This window comes from Grampus griseus, assembly GCF_964374135.1.
Source record: "Grampus griseus genome assembly, chromosome: 6".
NCBI classification, from domain to species: domain Eukaryota; kingdom Metazoa; phylum Chordata; class Mammalia; order Artiodactyla; family Delphinidae; genus Grampus; species Grampus griseus.
The window spans coordinates 102,405,991-102,428,775 of record NC_139000.1 but is presented as its reverse complement, the minus strand read 5'-3'; the positions used below and the strand labels follow the sequence as shown (position 1 = coordinate 102,428,775).

The window sequence follows — 22,785 nt, the reverse complement described above, 5'->3', positions numbered from 1 at the left end:
ATGCGTGTAAATTTCACTCTAACAAAAGGGGGTTCATTATATTTATTTTGTTTACTTGAAATAATTCATAGTAAAAAAAAACTTTAAATGCTGTCTAGTGAATCTTCTTTCATGTTAAGAGGTAAGGCAGGGTCAAGGTTTGTCCCCACTTTGTTTAATAAGTAAGGAAGGGATGGCAGAAAAATTCCAAGTAGAGTATCAGTGAATTTAATTTGGGAGTGGACAGGAAGAGCCATTTTTAGACACAGCTCTTCACTATGTATCTATTCAATGCCTTTCCTCGGGTCTATACATATACATGAATATGTATGTAACAAGTTCCTTTCTCAAAAAAAAAAAAATGCCATGTGTAACTAACAAGTAGACTGGTATCTAGGATGACTCACCTTCCTGGGTCAGTAAGTAGGTGGTGGCTATGCCCAAGTCAATGCGTTTCTGCTGTGCTTTCCCACGGTTCCGCCTGATGGCCACCTCTTTGAACTTCTCCTGCACCCTGATCTGCAGCACACACACAGCAGCCAATCTGACCTCATTCTGTGTGCTACTTGTTTTGCTTGTTTGCCATGTTTCTCCAACCTGAAAGTAAGCTCTTTGAGGGTAGGGACTGTGCCTTGTAACTTTTGTGGTTACCGAGCCCCTGAGTCCCCCTTGCTGAAGCCTCCCCTCCAGAGCTTAGACTATGGGAGGGGCTCAATGAGTAATATCCTCTGTCCTATCGACTGGCCAAACAAGGCAGGGGCGAGGCAACTACGATGGGAACTCATCCATAAATGCTTTACATTTATTTTCTCATTTTATCCTTATTTTATCTCATTCAGTCCTCAAGATAGGCATTGTTGTGTATGTTTTACAGATAAGAAAAGTGGACATCCGAAAAGGTTAAGTATAATTCGTCAGAGGTTCTAAGTTAGGAAGTAGCAGGCATGGAATTTGAGTTCCGTTTTGTTGGACTTTACATCATGCCCTTCCACTACTCCACACCCATCACTTCCCTTTCGTCTGGTTAGATACTAAATGTCCTACATTTTCAACACTGAATTCCGAAACCTTACCTTCTCACCCAAGGTCTGAGCATCTCCGCCGCTGCTCTCCAGCATGGGGGACACCAGGTACATCAGGACATCAGGCAGCATGTCCATACCCCAGCGTTACTTTGGCACACGTCAGATGTTCAAGAACCCAGTCCCGAGAAATGAGAAATGACCTCCCAGCTGGTGTTTCCGTCTTAGCTTCCTGACCACACACAATCTGCTCCTTGACTGCAGTCCGAAGGGTCACCTGGGAATGATCGTCCAAGTCCTTTGATAGAGATGAGGTTCCTAGAACCAGCCAGTCAGATTGCCATCTTCCACACTTCATCACCTGGGCATAGTTGGAGCACAAATACGTGACAGCACATGGGCGAAAGGCGGCCTCTTTTTCCATGATGCTCTGCTATTGTTACAGGAAAAGGCTAACCCGTTGAGATGCCAGGAGCATGGCTCATCCCAAAGTTCTGGTCCGTCTCTTGTTAGCCATACGGAAGTCTGGCAAAAGAGTTTTGCAACTTTTACGACTTTCTGAGAGATTAACTCAACCCCCCCCCGCCCCCGCTTTATCCTTGAAATCTGCAGGTCGTGTTGTCAACAACGGTGAACGTGGATGGACACGTGCTGGCTGTTTCCGACAACATGTTTGTTCATAACAACTCAAAGCACGGGCGGAGAGCGAGAAGGCTGGACCCATCGGAAGGTAGGGCTCTCTGCTGTCCAGGCTGAGCCTAGCAGACAAATGATGTTCTCCACAAATTTCCTTGTTTGAATTTCAAATTGATGTCTCTGAGTAGGAGTGGAGAAAGTACACAAGACCATGTGGATTTAAAAATGAAGCTGTAAACAGTGACTTCTGCCTGCTTTCATGTAAGCCCCACACATCTCCCAGCCAATGTTCAGGCCCCCGTGCCTCACCGGCTCTTTCATTCAGTTCAGTGGGGTTTTCTTTTTTCTTTTTTTTTCTTTTTTTGCTAGAGGGGCATTTCAGGCAAATGTAGGCCTATGACATCTTAGTTAAACAGGAACATTACCGTGCCAGACGTGTATGAATAAGTGTCAGATGTGCCCTTAAACAGATTGTGGGCAAAACAAAACAATGTGCAGAATGAAACTGACACTAATTGATTTTTGTTTGCTTGGACAAGAAGAAATCATGGTCTGCTCTGGGTAGTTTTCCAAGTGCGTTCAAGTAATTAGAAATACTGCTAACTGTTAAACTTCAAGTTGTCCAAGAAAATAAAGTATATCGAGGAAGATAACTGACAAACCTAAGTAAATCCCATCTACATTCTTTTTTCCCCACTCCTCAACTCATTAGTGTACAACTCAACTCTTGTAATATAGAATGAATGGCTAAATGGGGCTCCTATTTTAGTGTGATGTCTTGCTGTATACTGCCCACCAGACCCCACCCCATCTTGGCCCTTAAAATGTGTCTTGTATCGTTTCAAACAGGAATTAATGAACTGAAAGAAAATGATTGAATCACTAAAGAATTTGGAGTGGTGTTAATTCTCCCACAGTGGGCACTGAAAGGGGAGAAGAAAATCCCAGGGTTCAGAACTAGGAACCCATCCAGTTTCTTTTGACTGATTGGATGTGATTGACTAGCTGTTCAAAGGGGGTTCATGTTTTTGGAGTCCTGCCAAAGTTCTCCTCCACCTTTGACCCTGTCAACTTTGGAAATGGAGTGATGGATTGACTTTAGTTATGGCCTGAAAACCATATTGGGTTCCTGTTGGGATGTAAAGTCCAGAGGCCTTGAACATATGGAAGAAGGAGGGAAAACCCTTCCTACAAAGTTAGGAAAGTGATTAGAAATTGTCTCTTGATAGAGATGAAAAAAACCTTCAACTCTGATAGATTTTGCTTTCTCCTTCTCTCTCTAGCACATTAACAGACCTTGTAGATCTTAACATCTCAGGACAGAGGAGGTGGGGAGAGAAAAGGGATTTACCCATTTGTAGTGTGATCAACTTATAAAAAGATGGTGAAAACAACAGAATTTTAAAAGCACCTTTTGCACAGTTAGCCATTTTCATATGTAGTGGTCAACTCATTAGGCTTTAATGACCTGGTGAAAACCAACAACCAGTTAGGGAATGATGGCAAGTCAGCAAAGCTCAACTTAAACTTCTGAGATGACCAAGAGCACCCAGCCCCCAAACTCCAAACTTCAACCACCAAAGGGCAAACCTGATTCCTTCTTTCCTATCTTCTTAGCTACTCCATGCATCAAAGCCATTAGCCCGAGTGAAGGCTGGACCACCGGAGGAGCCATGGTCATCATCATTGGGGACAACTTCTTTGATGGCCTCCAAGTGGTGTTTGGGACTATGCTTGTATGGAGTGAGGTAGGCAAAGGCAACTCGCTTCCCTGATTTTCTTTGCCCCAAAGATTGTTTTGATCTGGGGAAACTAGTAATTCTGCAATGCCAGCAACATGAACACACACTATTGAGTACCTATGATAAGTGGGGCACCAGGATTAAAAGACATGGAAGCCACAATTTACTGCAGGCATGGATCCCTTAAAAAGATAAATATTCACTGCAGTACTGTTTATAATTGAGAAAAATTAGAAACTGGCTAGATACCAGCTAATAGGAGAATGGTTCAATGATGAAGTGTCATCATTTATTTAAAACTTTTATTTGAAATATTTTTAATGATACAGGAAAAGGGAACACATGCTATAATGCTCAGCGAAAGAAAACCAGGACAACAGTATCTATGGATGTAAGATCTAATTATATAACACACAACCATAGAAAAGTACTGGAAACATGCCAAAGATTAATAACGGTTGTCTCTGGGTTATGCAATGTTAACATTTTTCTCTTTATTTTTCTGTAATTTCCAATTTTTCTACTGCGATAATGAGAAAAACAGCAAAACAGGTTACCAAAAGATATGTAACAGTGCTAAGTTTGTAATGGAAATTGCCAAATCAATTTGTGAGGTCATGGCAGTGTAGGAATGAGGGAAGGGAATGATGACAGGGATGGGGGTTGGGGGGGCACAGGAGGTGAGAGGCACTTGAGCTGGGCTGATAGGAAGGGAAGCGTACACAGGTTGGGTTGAAAGGAAATTCCAGGGTGAGAGAGAGAAACACATGAGACACAGGGACAGGGCATTCAAAGCATCTGGGGTGTCATGAGTGCACCAGTTTGCCCTGGATGGGGATGGGGGTAGCAGCAGGAGATGCTCCTGTGCTCAGTATCTCTATGATAACTTGTATAATAGGTATTTTATTTCTCTGCCTGTTCATTCCTCAGCTAATAACTCCTCATGCCATCAGAGTGCAGACTCCTCCTCGGCACATTCCTGGAGTCGTAGAAGTGACATTATCTTATAAATCCAAACAGTTCTGCAAAGGAGCTCCAGGAAGGTTCATTTACACAGGTGGGTGAGAAAATGATGCCAAGGGAGACTGGCTCCTGGTTCACCTTTGCTCTAGTTCCTGCTCTTTACACTTTATAATCATTCTAACTCTTCTAGGTCTTTCTACTGGTGTGGAAAGTGTGGACTGGGTGACAGGCATTGAACGGGGACGTGTGAACCTGATTCTAAATTTGTATTTTATGTAAGCAATTTCTGCAGTCTGGGAGACGGTCATGGCATCTCATTTCAGGAGTCCATCCTTATGAATTTAATTCAGCTGGAACCATGCTAGAATAGATTTTTATCCAGGCAAATCAGATTAAAAAATTCAACAAAGTTGCTGGCTATAACTAAATTTTCTTGAAAAGGATTCAAGAAAGTTGCCTAATGATGCTGCAGAGTGATTCAAATTATTTAAAAATTTTTTAAAAGTAGAAATTATCTAATTGGTTCAATATTTGTTGAATGCCTACATTGTATCTACTACTTTTTTCCAGGTTAAAGGGACAACGACATAGAAAACATGGTCCCTATTTGGAAATTTAGGAACTATTGGAAGAGGCAATGGTATATTGCACAGAACAGCAGGAGAATTAGAGTGTTTAAAAATGTTTAGTATTTCCAGTGAATGGAATACGAGTTTCAGGAAGAGTGACTTTCATGTGGACTAGAGTAGTGGGATGAGGTTTCAAGGAGATGAAATTGAAGCCCATTTTTAAGGATGGGGAGGATTTGGATAGGTAAAGAGAAAAAGGAAGAGAGTTTCAACTATGGGACTCTTACGTGCAAAGGTGCAAAGGGTGACATGTGCCTGTATCTGGAGGAGAGAAGGCTGGTTCAACAGCTGTGGGGATCCATTTAGGTAGAACTTATACCAGAACTTAGCTGAGATGAGCTAGGCATGGCAGGGAAGGAAACCATAAAACAGCTCAAAAGTTCTGTATGGTGCCTAAAACAGGGTCACGTGATATCAAACAAGGTCACGTGATGAAAAGCCTGGGGAATAGACGTCCAAAAAAAGCCTGCGGAAGTGATGTAAAGCAGGGTCACATGAAGTAAAGCCTGGGGAACTGATGTAAAGTTCACGTTCATGGAGACAGAGAGTCGAATGGTGGTAACCAGAGCTGGGGGGATGGGGGCAATCGTTTAACGGGCACAGAGTTTTAGCTCTGCGAGATGCAGAAGTTCTGGAGGTTGGCTGCACGACAAAGTGAATGTACTTCACACTACTGACCTGCACATTTTCAAGTGGGCTAAAAGGGTAAATTTTGTTACGTGTATTTTACCGCAGTTTTAAAAAATGAAAAAAAGGCCTTGTACGGGAGCTAGGACTTAATCTGGCAAGATCTAAGATGACATTGAAGGTTCCTATGTGAGGGAGACTAACTCAAAGCTGTTATCTTAGGAAAAACGAGTGCTGTTGATTTATAAAGACTGAGTTAGTCAGGGGAACAGCAGAGGGCAGGGAGATCAACTAGAATATTGTTGTTTTGAAGAGAAGATAAGGGGAAAGAAAGAAATATAGAAATCAAGAAACTATATCAGACATATTATGAATTTCTAATAATATTATTTTATAGTGTATTCTTTCTCATTTGGACTTAACCTCCTGTTCTTGTTTAAGCGTAAATGTCGGGTTAGGTATCAGTTAGGAGTAGGTGGAAGAGGGTGATTTTTAGGTATATATTTAACATTTTGCCTTTGAGGTTTTCTCTCTGTGATAGGCACATCTTGGTTGGGTTACCTTTTTTTGTGGATCTATGGAAGACTCTATTGCAGTTGCAATAAAATATTTACTATTCTAGCTCCAAAGGGATATTGTTTTTGAGTCATTTAAATGAGCATTTATTACATGCCTACCATGGGCTGGCACAGCTCTGGGCTCTGGGATATAGAAGCGGGCAAGATAAAGCCCCCCATCTTAATAAAGCTTGCATTCTAGAGGGGGAGACAGACAACAAGAACATACATGATGTAATTTCAGATAGTGACAAGGACAGGATAGAGAATGAGGGAGGGTCTCTCTGAGGAAGGGGCATTGACCAGAGACATGTATCGCAGGTGTGGAAATCTGTCTGCCTCCGTCCTTATCTTTTTGACCTCCTGCCCTCTCCATTCACATTTCCTCTGTCCCTGGACCTCCTTGGGGCTGGGTTTTCTGTTTGGTTCACCAGTGTTAGCTAGAATAGCACCTGGCAGTCAATGAATTGGGGGTAAATGTCTCAGGTAGAGAACAGATGACAGCCTGAGAGATGGGGATAAGGCTGATTTTTAAAAAAAGGAGCCCACGTAACAGTAAAAATAATAGATGTTTTGTTACATGTAAATCCAGAAATTTTAGAGATAATGAGACATCGAAGAGCATCTGACTCCCTCTGTTGCAGGTGAGAAAACTGAGACCCAGGGAGAAATGACTTGCCCATTGAATTCAATGTGGAGTCAGAACAAGGACTCAGGGCTCTGGCCATCCTGTCTGGTGACTTCTGTTTAGCAATGCAGTGTCGGCAAATAGTTCTGTTTTCCTGATGTGCTGAGACATCGTTGACTTATTCCTGAAGCAAATATCAGTTGAACGTGCCCATTCTGCTCAGCCCTGTGCTCTGTGCTGGGGACGCTGCAGACCAGTCAGGCCAGGGGGCACCTTCCTTCCTCAACGTTATGATATAGTGAAATAAACGTGAACTGCTCATGCTTTGGGGTCAGACTGGCTGGACGCACAGCTTGGCTGGCCTCTACATAGCTTTAAATCTTGCAGGAGTGACTTAACCTCTTAGTTTCCCCATCTAGAAAATGGGCTACCTACCTTCCAGACCTGTGATGATGACTAACTAATACAGTGCATGGCAACAGTGGTGTGCTGGTAAAGGTTTAACAGCCAGCTCTCCAGGGAAAAGGGGCAGGGGAGCATTGGTTTGTAGCATTTGCTGATTTCCATGGTGCAGGTACTCTCACCATGGCTGATTTCAAGCTACCAGTATGACATCAGCTAGCTCACAGCATTCCTGAAAATTTAACAGCCTGGTCTCATGAGCTGGTACACACCAGGTCTAGAGCACCTCTGCACGTAAAGCATTTGAAATAGAGAGCAACTGTATCTTATTATTCAAAAGGTGTATATTATTAATATTATTATTGCTATTACTGTTATCATCACGGAGGCTGACTTGAACAAGGAATTACAAATGTGACGAGTTGTGTAGGATGCTGGGGATATATGTCAGAGGAATCTTAAAATGATAGGGAAGGTTAAGGACAGTTCAAACACATGAAACAGTATGTGTGTGCAAAGGCCCTGTGGTAGGAAAGAACATGGGATATGTTTGATGGCAACCATGAACAGGGAAGAAAGAATGTTAAAGAGAGGTTGGGTTCAAGCTGGAAGAGAGGGTTGAGCCTGCTTGTTTGGCTCTATCCCAAGTGCCATGGGGAGCTGTTGGAATAGTTAAAGCTGGGAGTGCCATGATCAGATTTGCCTTTTAAAAGAGTATTCTGACTGCAGCAGTGAGAATGGCTTGGAAGCTAGGGAGGTCGGTTGGAGGCCAGTGTGGTGGCCCCGGCCAGAAATGATGGCAGCTTGGACTAGAGTGCTGGTGGTGGGGACAGGCAGAAGTGGATGAAATTTAGGAGGTAACATTGACGGGACTTGATGATTGATTGGATGGGGTGAAGGTTGGGGAAGGAAGGGGAGGGGACGACTCTCGGGTTTCAGGTTTGAAAAATTGGGTGGGTATAGCTTAGAAAAGTGATTTTTAAAAAGGTATAAAGTGCTAAGGGAGTTCAGAGGAAGGACAAAATACTTCCAGCTGGCGGTGAGGTGGGAAGATTTAATATTGTAAAGATGTCGATGAATGAATAAATTTAACACAGTGCCAATCAATGTACCAACAAAATGTTTGGGGAAACTTTACAAAAGTTCACCTGTAAAAGTAAAAGTGCTAAAGCAGGACCCCGCATTTTGAAAAATGAGAGGGCCTTGCCCTACGAGACTTGAAAACCTATTTTAAGTTTCAGTAATTAGAAGAATATGGGGTTTTGCAGGAACATATAGAAATGTCATGCAACAGAAGAGAACACTTAAAAATAAACAGTTTTTGTACACACGAATAGTATAAATACAGAAGTATTTGTTTGGGTGAGGAGACATCTCAAGTCAATGTGGAAAATATGGCATGTTTAACAAACGGTGTTGGGCCAACTAGTTAAGCATTAAAAAAAAAAGGTTAGATATCTAATTTCATATCATAAACTGAAACATATTTGAATTAAATATTTTTAATTAAAAATGTAGGCATTTCAAAAAATTATTATAATTGAGCCTTGCTTAGCTTGATCCTAAAGACAGAAACCACCAAGCATAAATATGTGATTACATAAAAAGAAAATTTTTGCATGTCTAAGTTTCCCTCATTAAATCAAAAGGAAAAGGACAAACTGGGAACGTATTTGTTACATATGACATATTATCTTACATATAAAAAGATTCATTCATTTGTTCAGCAAACTTCATTTTATGCCTACTCTTGATCAGCCATTATGTTATACATTGTGGATAACCAGGTGAAGATTAGATATCTCATAAATTAAGTAGAACCCCCCCCCCAAATTAAAAGCTAGCAAGGTACTGGGGGGGAAGGGAGGGTGGGATGAACTGGGAGATTGGGATTGACATATGTACACTACTATGTATAAAATAGGTAACTAATGAGAACCTACCGTATAGCACAGGGAACACTTCTCAGTGCTCTGTGGTGACCTAAATGGGAAGGAAATCCAAAAAAGAGGGGATACATGTATACGTATAGCTGATTCACTTTGCTGTACAGCAGAAACTAACACAACGTTGTGAAGCAACTATACGCCAATAAAGATTAATTTTAAAAAGCTAGCAAGGGGGCTTTCCTGGTGGCGCAGTGGTTGAGAGTCCGCCTGCCGATGCAGGGGACACGGGTTCCTGCCCCGGTCCGGGAAGATCCCACATGTCGCGGAGCGGCTGGGCCCGTGAGCCATGGCCGCTGAGCCTGCGCGTCCGGAGCCTGTGCTCCGCAACGGAGAGGCCACAACAGTGAGAGGTGCGCGTACCGCTAAAAAAAAAAAAAAAAAAAAGCTAGCAAGGAATATCAGGAGTTAATTCAGGAAGGAATATAATCAAGCAATAAACATGTTTTAAAAAATCCCAACCACATTAATAATCAAATAAAAGCAAATTAAGGCAACTACTGGAAGGTAGATGGCTCCAGGAGAGTACCCTAATGCTACTAGCCTTAAAAAAGTGTATGTACCCTTTAACCCAACAATTCTACTTTTAGGAATGTATACTTGGGAAGTAATTGAGTTTGCCTGAAGGTTGTTTATTGGAGCACTGTTTATAATCGTGAAAAATTAAAAGCATTCTTAGTATCCATTAGGGAACTCATTAAATAAATAACAAAACACCCTTACACTGAAATACATTTTAGATATTAAAAGTAATGCTGTGGATGGACATTTAATTACATGAAAGATGTTGGTGATTTTTTTTTTAAAAAAGCTTAAAAACTATATGTACAGTATGGTCCAATTATATATATATATATATATATATATATATATATGAAAAAGAGTAGTTGCATTAAAAAACCCAAGGTATGAAAGCCTGCATACCAAGGTGTTAACAATGGTGGCTTTTGGATGTTGATATTATTATTTAATTTTTTTCATTTTCTTTACTTATATTTATTATTTTCTAACAAAATGAAGTAATTTTAAACTAAAAATTAAATGAAGAAAATATATCAGAAATTAGCATCACACGTTTAAATACTGAAACAGCACACATCGGCAATCTTGATTCTTTAGGTTCAAAGAAAGTATTTCCAGCTGAAGCAGTGAAACTTCATCCTTCTCGCCTTTGAGAAGGAAGGACCTTGGGAGGCAGTTAGGGGTGAGAAGAGTAGGGATGCAGGAGTATACGCTTTCACAGTCAGAGAAGAAAACAGAAATACAAACACGGTCCAGGATAGCTCATGAGCCTGGTCACTCTCCCTAAACACTTCCACTTTGAGGTTCCTGGGCCAAATGCGACTCGGGTTGGTGGAGACAAGCAGCTGATGTTATCCAAAGAGGGGACCAGGCACCACAGGAAATGGATGGGTGGTCTCTCTTCTGGTCCACTCAACTAGCAGCCACGAACATGTAAAGCTAATTTACAACCCATTGGGAATCTTAGACCAACAGCTGGAAAGGCAGTGGCTTCCCCTGGTGACTGAAGATGGGGCTGGGGCCTCCTTCAGGGAGCCTGCAGGATCGTGGTGGCCTTCTCCCTGCGAGGCGTTCCAGCCAGCCTGGCCTCGGAGCCACACGTTGTGAGCCCCTTGGGAATCAACTCCTCCAGTCCCAACCAGTGCTACTACAGGAAGATGCTTCAGAGACCACTGAAGGCTGAGACACAACACTCAGCTCCGTGGTGAGGTGGAAAATATCACATTGATTCCAGAGGAAAGGGAAACCCTGAACCTAGAGGGTTTTAGTGGGGACGGAGTGAGATTCCGGGATGGGATGGAATCTAATAGGAGGGGCAGCGGACTCAGCCACAGGACCTGCTTTTGGATGTGGGCTGTGTCACCCATGTCTTGTTTGTCCTTTTTTCAAGTCACCTAACCTCTCTGAGCCTCATTTTCTTCATCTGTAAAGCTCTGGTGCTAATTATACTGTGACCCATAGATGTTTCCCGAATTTGGCCGAGGATAAGAATCATGCTGGGCCCCGCTCCAGACGTATCGAATTGTACTCTTCTGGGAGGGTCTGAGAATCTGTGTTTTAAACAAAGAAATGAGTTTGGGAAACCTGAGTCCTGCTCATCAGGCTGCTGCAGTGACTTCCTGGCTTGTAACGTATTCGACAACATGGGGCAGTTCTTTTGAGACTGAGTCATTACACCACAGACACAATAGTATTTACTCTTAGGTGGAATCTTCTAGAAAGAGACTCAAAAAGCAGGAGGTAGGAAGGCAGCCTCCAGAAAACCTCCCCTCCCTCAGCCGCCACCCCACCACACACATCTTATGGTTCCTGGTCCAACTGTTGATGGTTCCTGTGTCCAAGGAGGCACCACCACAATAAACCCAAGCCCGTTAGATGGAACTCACCTGGTATAATTAGACAAAATGCAGTAATCAGCTTCCCACAGTTGTTGCTGCCAAGTACAGCACAAACAACACCAGGGCTCTGAAAAACAACACCAGGGCTCTGAAAAGCAACACGTCTTCACACATGTGACTCTGCAGGTCTGTTTTCCTCTGACCACGATTTGCTAAAGTGCAGCCTGCTGCTGCAGAGTCAAGAGATCCACCCCAGAATCTAGCTCATCAGGAAAGGTCCCATTGCCTCTGTCTGGTCTGAGACCTAGAGATGGTACCAGCCGAGGCTTGGTGGGGAAGAGATCTCCTACACCCCTTGCAGACTTTTCTACAAAAAACTGGCAGTGCAGAAATATAATCCTGGTAGGGGCACCCAATGGGACCGTGGTTACTGGTTGTTCAGTGTACTTCTTGTCTGTCTTGAGGATGCAGGGAGAGAAAGTCTGGAACAAGGCATTTGGGGGTAGAATTTCCACCGTCTACAATTGTAATACCTGTACCATCCACAGAAACCAGTGAAAAATCATGATGCGTGAGTGGAATGGCAGGTCACTGAGGGTATGGGGGTAGATGGGCACAGCTTTTCAGTATCTTCCTATGACCTTTTGCAGAGTCTGAGTTTCACATTTGATTGCTGGTTAAGTTCGGACAGAACTTATAAGAAAAAGAAAATGATGCTAGTACTTCGGTGATCACGTCTGTCGTCTGTTGAGCACGTAGGGCCAGGCTCTGTCTTTTGAGCTCATATAATCACCACCTTTTCCCGTGTTAACGGTTCCATTCGTAGCTCAGCTTTATAGATGAGAATCCTGCTGCCTAAGGTCACCAAGCTAGGTCCAAACATAGCAGTCTTATCCCAAAGTCGTGCTCTTAACCACTGAACTGTGCTACTTACCAAGAGTGTATAGCTTCTTCGAAGAAATGACGCTAAGGCCATCATTTGGCTTCATCCGCAGTTTTACCTGGCAAATGCCAGTGGCCTTGGCTCTCTGGCCGTTACTCTGAGGAAGTGCACGGGAGACAGGCCTGGCCAGTGAGCGTGGAGGGGGCTCAGAGGATGCCTTACCCGTGCCCTGGTGTTCCAGATTGCTAAATGGATATTTCTATTTCAGCGTGATACGTAGGCTTAGAGCCCATGAAGCGCTTTGAATTCCCTAGAAGTCATAGAAATTATCCTCTTCATGAATAACTGAAATTGCAGAAGGCCAAAAAAGTATGAACGCCACCTGGTTATTAAACTTGAGACAACTTAGCATTGGAATGGAAGTCAGGGACACAGGGTTTAGAGGCCTGAATTTGAGTCTGAACTTGCCAGCAAATCCCCTAACTATTCTTCACCTTAGTTTTCTAACCTAAAAAATAGGTAGATACCTGTCTTACTGGGAGGATGAAATTACGTAGACATGCAAATGTATTTTGTATAGGAATATACAAACATGAGCAAAATTTACTGTTCCAAGTGTTTGGCTGTGGGATACAGAGCTCCTGGGATGAGTTCTTGGTAGCTTCCTTCCTCACTGCTGTTTGATCAAGGGCGGACTTTTTTTTGCATGCCTTCTCTTCTGTAAAAGGTGGCTTCTTCTTTAAAGACCCACCATATCATGCTTTTCGTATCTGGGTCGAGATTAGAAATCAGGGTTTTTAGGTGACAGAGAAGGCCAAGGCAGCCCGAGAGCATGGGTGCTGTTTGCAAGTGGGTTGAAGGGGAAACGGGTTTTCAAAGGAGAGGCCGACAGGGCCCAGCTGGCCCAGGTGCAGGCTCAGGAGCTGCTTCCCAAGGTGTGCACTGAACTTAGAAGCTGACAAAACCCCCTGGCTATGGAGAAACAAGTAGAAGCCAAAGGATCCACGTCAACTCCTTCCCAGAACAATTCTTACGTTTTACTTTTTTTTTTTTTAACATCTTTATTGGAGTATAATTGCTTTACAACGGTGTGTTAGTTTCTGCTGTATAACAAAGTGAATCAGCTATATGTATACATATATCCCCATATCCCCTCCCTCTTGTGTCTCCCTCCCACCCTCCCTATCCCACCCCTCTAGGTGGTCACAAAGCACCGAGCTGATCTCCCTGTGCTCTGCGGCTGCGTCCCACTAGCTGTCTACTTTACATTTGGTAGCGTATATATGCACATGCCACTCTCTCACTTCGTCCCAGCTTCCCCTTCCCCCTCCCCGTGTCCTCAAGTCCTTTAGCACAAACAAATGCATTTGATTTCCCTGTTCATTATTTGGGCGAAAGCATTAATCGACAAGAAAATGGCCCAAACCTGGCAGCAGTTGGGAGGAGAAATGGGAGGCCTAGATGTTTCCACAGCCCTGCCGCCCACACCATACCCTGCATGGCTTCCTCCCCGAGGCTGGGCACGGGCCGTGGGGTCCTGCTTCCACTGAGCCACGCTGCACAGGTGTGCACGCTGGATGGCGACTGTTAATAGCGCACTCACTTCACATTTCTTCTTTTTTTTCTTATAGCATTATCCTGAAAAAAACCTCATTTAAGAAATGAATCTGATTTTTAGTTAAAAATACCCAATTCGGATATCATAAAGGGGCCCAAGTACCAGTTGTTCCTGGTTTGCACTAGAAACAGGTTGCATGAAGAGCCCTCCTGGTAGCCTGTAGCTTTACTGAAGTTAAAACTCCCACTGCCTGTAAAATTCAGATCCATCATTCAGCTGAGTCTGAGGAATGATGTCTCCGTTGGAGACCCCAGAATAGGGGGCTGTTGTTTCACTAGAGACATCACAGCCTCTTAATGGCCTGGTAGTCTCAGCTATAATATTCTAAATACACATTACAGAGAGCAGAGCATAGTCATAACTGCTCCGTGGTGGCATTTAGATTTACCCTTGAAATTTATTTTTAATTTTTACAGTTGTCTCCTTAACCATGTATATTACTCCCTTCTTCAAACAATCTGTCTTGCTGCAGTTTTTCTTGAAACCAAAGCGTAATTAAATATTAAATTAATATTTCATTTAAAATTAAATATCAAAGGCTTCCATCTAATCTTTCTCTTGTGCACTGCTATTTCTCACCTTGTGTTCTCATTCCTGTATCCACAAAGGCAGGTACCACCTCTTAATAATGTGTTCCTCTTTTTTTTTTTTTTTACATTGGTGACACTGAACCTCTGCTACATTGAAACAAATGGATGTAGGGAGAGATTTCAGTGTAGCAAAGGTTAAAGACAACTTAATTCAACAGCCCATGGCCTCAACTCCACCCATCTCCACTTCTCAAGGAAGAATTTCATGGCACCAATTAAGTAATAGTCTTAGAATCATATAATGCAAGAGCTTACAAGGGGTCTTAGAGGCCATTTAGCCCAACCTTTTGTTTTTGCAGAGACATAAACCAAAGTCCACCTGCCCTTGAAGGTGGTGTGACTGGTCAGAGTTAGGAATTAAGGCATCCCAGGAAAAGGCCAGCTTTATCTCCACCACACCATCAGATGCTATGAAACTATTTAACTTGGGAGCATTATAATGCCAATGGAACATAGCCTTGAATCTTGGACACCTGAGGAGTATGGCAGAAGATAGATGAATAGATGAGAAAATTGGAAGGATTGGGAGAGAAAGAGAGGAACGAAAATCATAGCACAAAGAAGGCAGGCCTCACAGGGATCAATACGTTAATATCAAAGCACTTTGAAGTCATAGACACTGAGGGAGGAGCAGAATGGAGACATCCTAAAGGTGGCATGAGGGCAGGAGCTAGTCTGTGTGCATGCAGATTCCTCCCCAGGCAAACAAGGCTGTTTTACTCCTTCCTGTCCCGTCAATAGAGAGTAACTGTCTGACCAGAGCCGTACGGAGAGGTGTTCCTCATGCATGTTTTCTCCTCAGCCTGCACATCAAAGTCCATCTTTTGATCTGGCAGTCGCGTTACATAGATTTTAGTTTTCTTGAGCAGGATTCTTTTTCCATTGCTTTCTTTATTCCTGGAGAAGGTTGGAATTTAGAGTTAGGACTGGAGAGATCCTCGAGTTCTGTGGCCTGAACCCCTTAGTGGCCCGTGGTCTCTGTGATAGAAGTGAAGATGCTTTGCTGCAGATAAATGCACGTAGCTGCAGACACACAACTAGGCTCGGACTTCTAGACTTTTGTCGGCCTCTTGATGGCCATCCATAGACTCTGCAGTGTCCTAGGCTCCAACTGAAGACTTACTAGTGAGGAATGCTGCAACCCAGGCCAACATCCCAGAGTGGCAGCCTGACAGAACACTCAGATCTCCCTCACCCCATCATCTTCTTGGTCTCCTCTCCAATTTCTGTAAAGGAACTCAGTCGGCCCTTGATATTGCCACCTTTGCGATAAGTACTTCTGTTGGTCAATGGCAGAAATGACCACCTACCTACAAAGTCAACACTGTCTTTGTTGAGGTTTGACCAGAACTCTAACCAAGAGTCCCCTTTCCATGTTAGCCAGTGTTCCCTCTATTTCTGGGAAACAGAAGTAGAGGCATAAGCTGGGGTAAGCATTATATTCTCTCTGTGACTCCTCTTAAGGAAAAACAATCATGTAGAATTTATCCATCTCACCAACGCTTTGGGAAAATTAATACTGAGCAACAGCCAGCTTTTTTTTTTAAATGAGTGGCTCCCAGTAGATATTTTTAGTTAAATACTATTTACTTATAAAAGGAACCCTTCACACATTGCTTATAGTTTATATCTAGTCGTTGGGTCCGAGATACGTAAGTAACCTCATATATTATCCCTGCAATCAAAATAAGAAATGACACGTGAGATCCAAGCTCTCAGGAGAAATATTATGAAATCTCAAGGTATTGATGAAAGTTTTTCCAAGGCTGATCCAAAGGGGATTTAGATTCTGTGGCAGTTGAAATGTGTATTATTAAACTCCTTAAGCAAACCCGAATGACTCCCAGTGGAGGATTAAGACATTCTATGTATAGCAAAGGCGAAATTCTCATGTCTGAGTTTTCTCTATTGAATTCCCCCTTGATTAGCTTCTGTAATATTTAACTTCATGCCATGCCATAATTATTTAATAAAAGGTAAATATAAGTTATATTTCAGTGGGGATGTGACCTTTTACCTTCATGTTATGTTACTAAAGAAAGACATAGATAAATAGAGCCTATACATTGAAGCATATTTTTAATTTACTGTGTCTTCGCCTTACCAGCATTTCTCTATGTCCCTGTCAGCCAAGGGGTTGGCAGGACTTCACACCATCCCCGCACTCCACGTGGTAGCAGAGGCTGTAAATTCACACTGATGACGGCAGCTCATGATCTGGTTGGCCCTGAGAGACAGTCTTGGTGCTGGTCTCGGGCACCTCATTAGCTAATTGAGGTTTACTTGGCTCACACCAGGCCTGAAAGGTCAGAGAACACCCAGGGAGAGGGGAGGGGGCAAGTTGGGACTCAAGGTGAGGCCGAACAACGGGTCGGATGCGACGTGAGTTTGGAGCCAGAGTAAAAGTTGTCCAATGCAATCCTGATGTTTTGAAGGCTGAACCCTTGAGGGACTGACTGATTTTTCCTCTTACAGTTTGGTGTTGAGTAAACGGTTTGGACTTTATGATTTTTACTTCACAATAGCACTTAAGTGGCATGGTGTGTGTGTGTGTGTGTGTGTGTGCGCGCACAGGCACATCCGTGTGATAATTCCCTGTCCATATAGATATACATGACGGTGTGTGTGTCACTGTCTTTCTCATCTTGGCTACACACAGAACCCATCCACAGGTTATGCCTGCGAAGTTTGGCCGGAGCCTCCAGAAAACACTCAACATGAGAAATAGATGAGTATGTCTGTTTTGCTTATTCAGTTTAAAACGTGAATTGCTAACCCAGTGTGGTCAGGAGAGTCTGCTATTTCTGACTTAGGTGGGGAGCGAGGAGGGGAGGGAAGACAAGATGAACCAGACGTCACCCTTGTGTCCTGGGGGTTTTCATCTAACAGGGACAACGGTGGGTACCACTGTGTGATAAAGTCTGTGAGAGAGAAAGCCTTATGTGTGCCGATTAGAGCCCAGCTTTAGCAGATTCCTTTGTGAGCAGCAGTAAGGACCCAGGAATAAGGAGGTTAGTGGCGGCTAAGGGTGGACCGCTAGAGCTCTAATGAGAGGGAGCGAGAACCTGTTACCCATGCAGATGGAAGAGAAGGGCCAAGGACAGTCATGGAGACAGCGGGGACCTTGGGGAGGGTGGCTAGATTCTCTGCCTTATGGGATATTCCCGTACTTTTTGCTCAGCACAGTGTGAGTATACCCATATTTAAAATTTCCATTTTCTGGGCTTCCCTGGTGGCGCGGTGGTTGGGAGTCCGCCTGCCGATGCAGGGGACGCGGGTTCGTGCCCCGGTCCGGGAAGATCCCACATGCCGCGGAGCGGCTGGGCCCGTGAGCCATGGCCGCTGAGCCTGCGCGTCCGGAGCCTGTGCTCCGCAACGGGAGAGGCCACAACAGTGAGAGGCCCGCGTTACAGCAAAAAAAAAAAAAAACAAAAAACAAAAAACAAAATTTCCGTTTTCTCCATGTAAGAAAATCAGCATCTTAGGTAATGAAATGGTGCATATTTGAGAAAAGATGAGGCTATGATTGATTTAGACCATTTTTTCACTAAGTCTGCTCACCCCGCAGCACTGGGACGCTGTTTGTGTTTGCTGATTGATACCAAATGGGGCTTCTCTCACCCTCAGTGTTCTGGGCAGGACTGCACTCTCTGATCTGTCCTTTGCTAGAAGCTGCAGAGGGAGCCTGGGGAGGGGTGGAAGGGGGTGCAGGGAGTAGGTGAGTGGAAGCAGAGGGTAGCATGGCCACTTTCAACACTCTGCCATTGGCCAACTCCAGTCCAGTAGCGAAGGACAGAGGGGTAGCCTTTGGCCCGGGGGCTGCTGGCATATCTAGCGGGGACTTGGAATGACATCTCTGGTTCTACAGCAGAAAAGGTGAAGAGCACAGGCCTTGAAATTATAGAATCCAGGGTACAGATCTCACCTTTACTGCCTGGAGGTGCATTTAAAATGGGGATAAAATCCATGTCTTAGGGTTGTAATGAGGATTGAATGAGCTAATATATGTAAAAGGCATTAGCATAATGCCTGTAACATAGTAAAACCTTCATTCTAAGAGAGATCGTAACAGTTTTCATTATTGAGTATTACAGTCACTAAAAATCCTACTATTAAAGAAAAAGTCTTCAGAAATTGCTGACATTATAGTGCTAAGTGGAGAAAAAAAAAACAGTTTACGGAATGATTCCAATTATACACACAGCTATTCTTACATGTGTTTCTGGGTAAGATGGTAATCTGAGTACAAGTGTTTAATCGGCCCCCATCCCCAGGATATATTGGAGAATATTTTCAAGAAAACATAAAAATAAGGGAAATCTGGTATTCATGCGTGAAGCTAGGCTGGTCTCATCAATATGCCAGAAATTTTGTGCCATTGTGCTGATGTGTGCAGATGGGGTTGTGTTGGAGGATGTGTGACATTCCGCTCGTGGGAAAAGAAGAGCTGGGCCAGGAAATAATGGGGGAAACCCTGACAAAACCTCCCAGATCCCTCCCCCAGTGAGAACAAGCGACACAGCAGAAACTAGATCTTGAATGGAAAGAGTACACTCAACAATTCCATGTCCAGAGAAGTTGTCATTAATATGTGAGGAAAACAGAAAGACAGTCTCTTATTTCAAGGGCCCCGACAGAATTCAGTTCTTATTCCTACTGAGGTAAACTGACTGCTGGAGAACTGATCAGTGAGGAAGGCAAGAAAGGAAAAGTTATGGTACCACAGGACCACTGGTCAGAAGAAAAAGCGATTAAACATATAGTATCTGAATTATTGTTAATATGATGACAAAGCTTAACAGAAACATGAAAGTTAATGTCTTAAAGGGACAGATCATAGAAAATCTAATAATAGGAATATTAGCTGAAGAGGATGAACCATCAACAAAAATGTAGAAGTACAGAGAATGAGGTGGGGAAATTAAGGGTAAGCAACAGTTTTTTTTTATATGTGGAGGGGCTCCATAGACTCAATTAGGAAAAATAAAATACTTTTATAGAAAGCCAGAGGGACTATTTTAAATTAAAATAGGATGTGCATCTTCCTAATCACTAGAGAAAAACATATACATTAAAAACCTATTAGACATACAAGGAACATGTGGAAGGATAAATTTATAGCAGCAATTATGTATAAAAGATGTTAAATAATATGATCAAAAAGATACATTAAATAATACATTGAAAGCATTTCCCGTGGAACACAGACAAGACTAATATGAATTCACAAAAAACTTAATACATTTCAAAAGGCAGATATTCTGCCGGCCACCTTTTTGAATCCAGTGCAATTAATTAGAATAAATAATTAAGAGTTTAATACTCAATCACCTAGAAATTTTAGGATATTCTCTTTGGAACTAAAGGAAGACAAAATTAGAAACAGGACTATTCAGAATGTTGTAACAAAGTTGGTGCGGGGTGAGGGACTGTGTGGAGAGTCATAAATAGAAGAGTAGAAATTTTAAACAAATACTCTATTAGATTCTATGCTAAAACATTTAAAATCTTAATGAAATGCATGATTTCTTGATGGCTCATGGCCATTCAGTGTGAGTAACATGAATACTACTGGGGTAGTAGTTGGGGTATCTTGAAAGGGAGGAATCTATGGGTCATCCAGGTGGACATTTCCAGCCAATACTTGGATAAATAAGGCTGAATCTTGGGCAAGCTATCTGAACTGGAAGTAAAGATTTGTCATAGTATGTGGCCTGACATGGGAATCCTGGGGGCACTAATGAGGTTGCTGAGGAAGAATGTATAGGCAAGCAGAAGACTGCCTTGGCAACAAGAAGCATCAGACGGACAGAGGAAGCTGAGCAGTCCTCAAAGTAGGTTGCGATTGCCTGAGTGGAGCGGCAGGGGTGAAACAGGGCAGTGTGCATTCAGGAAAACCAGTGAGGGCTTCCCTGGTGGCGCAGTGGTTGGGAGTCCGCCTGCCGATGCAGGGGACACGGGTTCGTGGCCCGGTCCGGGAAGATCCCACATGCCGCGGAGCGGCTGGGCCCGTGAGCCATGGGCGCTGAGCCTGCGCTCCGCTGCGGGAGGGGCCACAACAGTGAGAGGCCCGCGTACCGCAAAAAAAAAAAAAAGAAAGCCAATGAGTTGAAGTATTTCCAGCAGGAGAGTTTTTCCAGTGTCAAATGCTAACTTGAGTTTAAGGTAAGAATGGAAAATTTCCTCTTGGTTTGGCTAAGATGTTATTGGTGACTTTGACAAGAGCAGTTTCACAGGGGTTCTTTCAAACTTTGAGTCAAGAGATAATATCCATGCAATATAAGTTTTATAGTGCATAGGATAAAATATAGAAAGCTTCTCAATTTATTTTTTCAAAGCTGGTATAAAATAAAATTTCAGAAGCCAACAACACCATGCACACTGTCCCAGTTACTAACATGGGCACACAAATCCCCAGCAACAATAATAGTAACAGACGCGTGTTGAGGGCTTAAATTGTGCCAGGCGCTATTCTCAGTAATGTAATTGATTTCATCCTCCCACCAGCAATCATAAGAAAACAGTAACAAATTGTATTCAGAAGTATACTAAGCAAATTATATACCACATCCATGAGTCAAGGATTAATTGTGAAATATTGAGAAATCTACTCTAAAATACAATTTAAATTGGTCCAGGGAGAAAATTCATATGACTGTAATTTCCTAAAATTCTAAGAAGTCCTGATAAAAGCCCTTATCAAAACATGATAACTAGGGCTTCCCTGGTGGCACAGTGGTTGAGAGTCTGCCTGCCAATGCAGGGGACACGGGTTCGTGCCCCAGTCCGGGAAGATCCCACATGCCGCGGAGCGGCTGGGCCCGTGAGCCATGGCCGCTGAGCCTGAGCGTCCGGAACCACAACAGTGAGAGGCCCGCGTACCGCAAACAACAACAACAACAACAACAACAAAAACATGATAACTAATATCTATCTCAAATAGCCAACATCACATTTGGTGCTGAAGTGTTAGTGTCATTCCCACTTTAAAGGAAAAAAAGTCATCCTCTTTTCAGACACTTTTTGGGAAGTTTTAGCCAATACAAGAATGGGCTTCAGAGAACTAAACAGAATTAATATACTTATCAAAAGGAGACAAAATGATCATCACATATAGATGCTCTGAATGTACAAACCTAAGAATGAACAGAAAAAATAAGTACATCTGTCAGGGGTTTCGTTACAAAATAAGAGACAACTACTATTGGTTAAGATCTTTTACCTGCAAAGAACTGTGCTGGGGGCATGCTATACATTGTTTCGTTTAATTTTGACAGCAAACCCATGAGATGGATTTTAAATAGACGTTCACAGACGTTAATGGCGGAGCTGGAATTTAAACCCAAGATCTACTTGACTCTAAAGCTGATTCTCTTAATGACTATAGTATATACCACCACACATTCCCCTCACACACACTGCCTGTGCAGACACATAACAACCAAAGTGTTTCTAGGTGCTAGTAAAACTCTTAGAAAATATGATGAGGGAGTAATCATATTCACAATAAAATCAACAAAAAGTGAAATACATAGCAAAAAATGAAAACCAAAAATCTTATTACCTGTATGATGAACAGTACACATTTTACTGGTGGACCTAAAGAATTCGTATATGTATGTATAAGCAACACCCCCCCCCATGTGTGTGTGTGTGTGTGTGTGTGTGTGTGTGAATGTGTGAATGTGTACTTGCCAGATCTTGCAGTTGGGATGGTCTTTCTACCTGTAATACCTAAGGACAGATTTGGACATAATGTTGTAACATGGTGACAGAGTGTTAAAAGTATTAATATGTGAAGTGTTTTTACAAGTAAAAAAAAAGGCCTAATTCTCAATAGAAAAGAGTGCAGAAAGTATTATAAGCAGTTCATAAAAGAAAAAATTAAAATGATCAGCAAGTATAAGAAAAAAATGTCAGCCTCACTGATGAATAAAGAAATGTAAGTTAAAATGACCACATGCCTTGCTGGAGGGAGTATAAATTTATATGTTCTTCTGAGGAGTGGTTTGACAGTATGTGTGAAAGGCCTTAAATATAAATCATAATTTTTTCTCTGGTAATTCTAATTCTTAGAATTTTCCAATCGAAAGAATTAAAGTTATGCACAAAGGATAATTTTTGCTCTGATTATTATAATAGTGAGAAATTAGGACCACGTTAAATGCCAAACATTAGGAAGCCATTTAAATAAATTATAGAC

General features: G+C 42.7%; 1 protein-coding gene across 1 annotated transcript in view; it reads left to right on the top strand.

Annotated features, from left to right (window-relative positions):
- The window catches only part of EBF2 (EBF transcription factor 2), a 194,293-nt gene that overhangs the window by 149,090 nt on the left and 22,418 nt on the right, over positions 1-22,785 (top strand). Inside the window, exons 8-10 of the mRNA XM_082655718.1 lie at positions 1,614-1,731; positions 3,255-3,385; positions 4,310-4,436. Of these exons, the coding sequence (XP_082511844.1) occupies positions 1,614-1,731; positions 3,255-3,385; positions 4,310-4,436 (376 nt within the window). The remainder of the gene's footprint in view (positions 1-1,613; positions 1,732-3,254; positions 3,386-4,309; positions 4,437-22,785) is intronic.